General features: G+C 35.8%; 1 protein-coding gene across 1 annotated transcript; it reads left to right on the forward strand.

Moving 5' to 3' along the window:
• The first annotated feature begins 452 nt into the window (after window positions 1-452).
• Window positions 453-4,348, forward strand: LOC102604789 (pentatricopeptide repeat-containing protein At5g18950). Its single transcript, XM_006339362.2, has 2 exons — window positions 453-809; window positions 1,275-4,348. The coding sequence occupies exon 2, from the start codon at window positions 1,281-1,283 to the stop codon at window positions 3,084-3,086; it is 1,806 nt and encodes a 601-aa protein (XP_006339424.1). The 5' UTR covers window positions 453-809; window positions 1,275-1,280; the 3' UTR covers window positions 3,087-4,348.
• Window positions 4,349-4,604: the final 256 nt, after the last annotated feature.

Genomic DNA, 4,604 nt, shown 5'->3' on the forward strand with positions numbered 1-4,604 from the left:
CTCTCCCAGATCTCGCTCTCTCACTCGCCTCTCTCACTTTATACAAACACAAATGTATACATTGAGTTTGTGTTTGTATAAATCAAGAGAAAAGTGTATATAAATATACAAATGCATATATTTTCGTCCTATACACTTATGATTATACAAATACGATCTTCCCCTGCCCAGTTTTCTTTTGTTTTTATCTCTTTCTCGCTTTATACAAACACAGATTATACAGTTGATCTTTTGTATATGTATACCAAAACAGATTATACAACTGCTTTCTTTTGTATATGTATAGCGAAATATACATATTTATGTTTGCTATGGAGCGTAATTATGCAAACTATAGTTATAACATACAAATATAATTTTTGTGTTTGCTATATGTGAAAGTTGCTCTATAATTTTCCCAATTAAAAATCAAATCTCAAAATTTTAGTGAAAGAGGTTGTGTAAAGGCCCAATCATCAAGAAAAATAGGCCCAACAGAAGATAGGCTTTGTTTGTCTCAATAGGTACAATTATTTCTGCATTGCGTATTACTCCTCTGTCAATGCCAAGTGAAATAGTCGTCTTCTTCTTCTGTTCCTCAAATTTGTAGCTTCACTTTTCAGCAAAATTGTCACAATACCATCTTCTATTCTCACCAATCAGCAAGATTCGCCATTTTTTTGGTTTTTTTTCTAAGGCTTAAAGCATTCATCTTTCAAAGTTCCAGTATAGGGATTTGTCCTGCCTTGGCAATACTTTGGGTCCGACACAGGCAGAATGGGTCTTGAAGGATCAAGAAACTAGATTTCGTGCTTGTAAGGCTAAAAAAGGTAAGATTTTTGTTTAATTGGAAGTGTATTCGAGCTGATTTTTTTGGCATTTATGATACCCATTTGATATTTATTCATGATTGTAGATTTTGAAATTCTTTGCTGTATGGTTCTATGTGTTTGTAGATTCATTTATTTAAACTGAAATCTTGTTGGGATTCTCGTATACCCATCTGTATTTTACAGAGGAATCTGCAGATTTGGATTCTTTCTGTTGTTCGTTTATGAAATAAATGTTTACATGACAAGGCATTTCGTGTAAATTCATGTGTTTGAATTTTATTTGAAGAATTTGCTGTTTTGAAATTCTTTTTTGCATTTATATCTCATATTGCTATCTGTAGATTCTTAAATGTATGTGGATATGAAGAGGCATTCCATGTAAATTCATGTATTTTAGCTGTATATTTGATTGGCATTTCTGTATAGTGGATACCCATTTGAATTTGATTAAACAATCTGCAGATTTGAATGGCTAGACCTCCATTTTTTGTAACAAGCTTGTGCACTCGCCAAAACGTTAGTTCCCCAATCCGTAACCTAAGTATTGCTGGAAGTAATGGTGGGGTTGAAGGTGAAGTTGCTACACAAAACGCAGATCGATCAAGTTCAGTAAATCATCAAAGTGAGCAACAGAGCTTTGCTGAGATAGCTAAAGATGTTTGCAAAGTCATCCGGACACGACCCAGATGGGAACAAATATTGTTATCTGATTTCCCCACTGTTAATTTTACTGATCCAAGATTCTATACTGAGGTTCTGAAGGCACAAAAAAATGTTATGTTGTCGCTTCGGTTTCATTTTTGGCTTAGTTCTCAAAATGGTTTTTCGAGGGATCAGTTCTCTGATGAAGTCATATTTAGTGGGCTTGTACAAGCCAAGGCAGCCAGTGCAGCCAAATGTTTTCGGCAAAATATGAACTTTGTGCCTCAACCTAGTTGTTTGGAGGCCTACATTCAGTGTCTTTGTGAAAATGGATTGATTGAGGATGCCCTCGATGTGTTTACTGAATTGAGAGGTGTTGGTCACTGCCCATCATTGAGAATTTGGAATTCAGCCCTTTCAGATTCTATCCGAGCTGGAAGAACTGACATTGTCTGGAAATTGTACGAGGATATGACAGAATCTGGTGTTGTAGCAGATGTAGATACGATTGGGCACTTGATTCAAGCATTTTGTATGGAGAACAAATTTCCAGAAGGTCATCAACTTCTTCGACAGGTTTTGGAAGCTGGGCATGCCCCTAGTAGTGTTGCTTTTAATAAATTGATTTATGGATCATGTAAGAACAGAGATTACTTTAGACTGTCATCTCTTCTCCATTCAATGATTGCAACTAATTGTTCTGTTGATATATTCACTTATCAGCATGTTATTCAGGGACTATGTGAAACAAGAAAGATGCGTGAAGCTTTTAGGATATTTAATGATCTAAAGAATAGAGGCTATGCTCCGGATATGGTTATGTATACAACAATGATTAATGGTCTCTGTAAAATGAAATCGGTTGGAGATGCCCGGAAATTATGGTTTGAGATGATTCAAAAGGGATTCAATCCCAATGAATACACATATAACACACTCATCCATGGGTATTTAACAACTAACCGTCTAAATGAAGCTGAAAGTCTTTATAAGGAAATGTGTGATAAAGGATATGGAGAGACCACAGTGACATATAATACCATGATTCACGGGCTGTGTCTTTATGGAAGAGTAGGAGAAGCTCACAACTTGTTCAATAAAATGGTTGAGAATGGTGTTACTCATGATGTGGTCACATACACTTCTCTTATTCAGGGTTTCTGCAAGAATGGGAAGATAGCTGAAGGTCTTCAGTTTTTATATGAACTGTTAAAGCAGGGGTTGCAACCATCACCTGCTTCTTATTCAGTGTTAATTGAGAAACTTTGTGAGATCGGCCATGTTTCGGAAGCGAAATCATTGTGGAACGATATGCAAGATAGAGGTGTCAAACCAGCAACATCGACGTATGATTCTATCATACTTGGATTAATCAAGCAGGGATATGTAACAGAGGGTCTAGATTGGTTGAGCAGTTTGATGAAGAGTAGGCTCAGACCAAGGAGAAAAACTTTTGAGGAACTGATTTATCATCTTTCTCAAGCAGATAAGTTGGATGAGTCTTTATCCATTTTAGTTTACATGCTTAGGCTAGGTCATGTTGTCAGAGAAAAAATTTTCCGTTCTCTAGTAAATAAACTTTGCAAAGATAATTCCCACCATATTGAGATGCAAATGAGATATATTGTCTGAGCAATTCAAGATGGTTGATGTCTTGTAAAGATTGCAACACCTTTATCTTGTCTAAGGCCAAATCGGAAGAGAAGATTTATTTGCTTTATACACCTTGATCATGCAACTTCACAATTTTTGTTATAACTTAATGTTGTATTTTGTTAGTCTTATTGATATGTGATAGAGATCAAATTTGTAGCATGTGCTACTACACATCCCACACTGTATTTCTGTTACCGCTTACAGTAAATTTGATGATGGATGCACTCACATTCTTGAAGTGCAGTCATTCCTTGAGAATCTGTGGTTTCTGCTAGGAGAGAGACACCAATCACTTCTTCTGAATAACTTTTGTCAAATGGACTGATTTGGTGTTTGTTTCCAGTGTGGTCAGAATTTGAATTCTACTTTCTTGCAATATTCAACTTTCATGGTCAGTGGTACTTCATTAGAGGAAATATCTATTTTAGATCAAAATGTATGACTGATTTTTGTGTTTACTTCACTTTGTTTGGTTTGTATCCTAATTTAGAACTAAACTTTCTTTCCTTAAAAGAAAGAGACAGAAAAGCCGATGGGGACAATTCTGGAGTGATCTAAAATTCTAGTTATTACTTTTTGCAGTAGGCTTCTAAAATACAATTTTAACACTCAAGTTAGGAAAATTATGTCTAATCAATTTATTGATAACCTAAAAGGGAAGTACATTACTTTTTTTTGTTCAGTCAAAAACATTGGTGGCCCAATGCTTTTGAAGCTAAAATCTTCCATTGCTGCATTGATTATGTACATCATGATTATGCCTACTGTAACAGACAGAGAAAGTTCATTGTGCTTTCTACATTTTACGCCAAAATCTTAAAAGGGAATTCATCTTTTTTTAACCTTAAGATGTTACCAGATTTTCTTTCAAAAACTCTCTGGTTCCTTTCTTTCCACAATCCAGCATATGCAGGAAGGATTTGTGTCCCAGATCTTCTTTCTCTCAATGTTTAGGACCTTGTATTACCAGCATTGCATTAATTATTTTGCTGTTCTTGGCATTACCCTCTTATCATTGAATATAGTCAGGAATAATTGCCTAGATGTGCTATTACGGGACAATGTACGAAGAGATGATTTGTAATCTCTGCATTCAGACAAATGACATCTGTTACATATTCTCTGTAAATTATCCTGGGTAAGGGGCAGCTTCAGGGTCCAAAATCAAGTGGAAAAATGCCACTGTCTGGTGCTTTGTTTCTCCATATTTGTCTCCATGGTTATGTTCCTTTTTAGCACACTAAGAGTTAACAGTGAACGATTCAGTTCTTTGTAGCTTCCATGCTAGTGAGTCTGTCTTGTCTTCTAGGATCAGTGCTGTTTCCAGCAGCTGAAACAGTTGAATCAGTTCCCCAACTTCCAATCATTTGCACCTTTTCTTCATTTTGATGTCCCACTATTGACCTGTTTTAACTGATTGGTACTTTCAATTGCAGCATCGTTCCCTTCTCTTTGCTGGGTACGTAGGAAACTGCATTTACTAGTCTTTTAATA

Source organism: Solanum tuberosum, unplaced genomic scaffold (genome assembly GCF_000226075.1).
Source record: "Solanum tuberosum cultivar DM 1-3 516 R44 unplaced genomic scaffold, SolTub_3.0 scf00010, whole genome shotgun sequence".
NCBI lineage: Eukaryota > Viridiplantae > Streptophyta > Magnoliopsida > Solanales > Solanaceae > Solanum > Solanum tuberosum.

Coding starts and splice junctions, on each gene's coding strand:
- LOC102604789 (XM_006339362.2), top strand. CDS start 1,281: ATGGCTAGACCTCCATTTTTTGTAACAAGCTTGTGCACTCGCCAAAAC.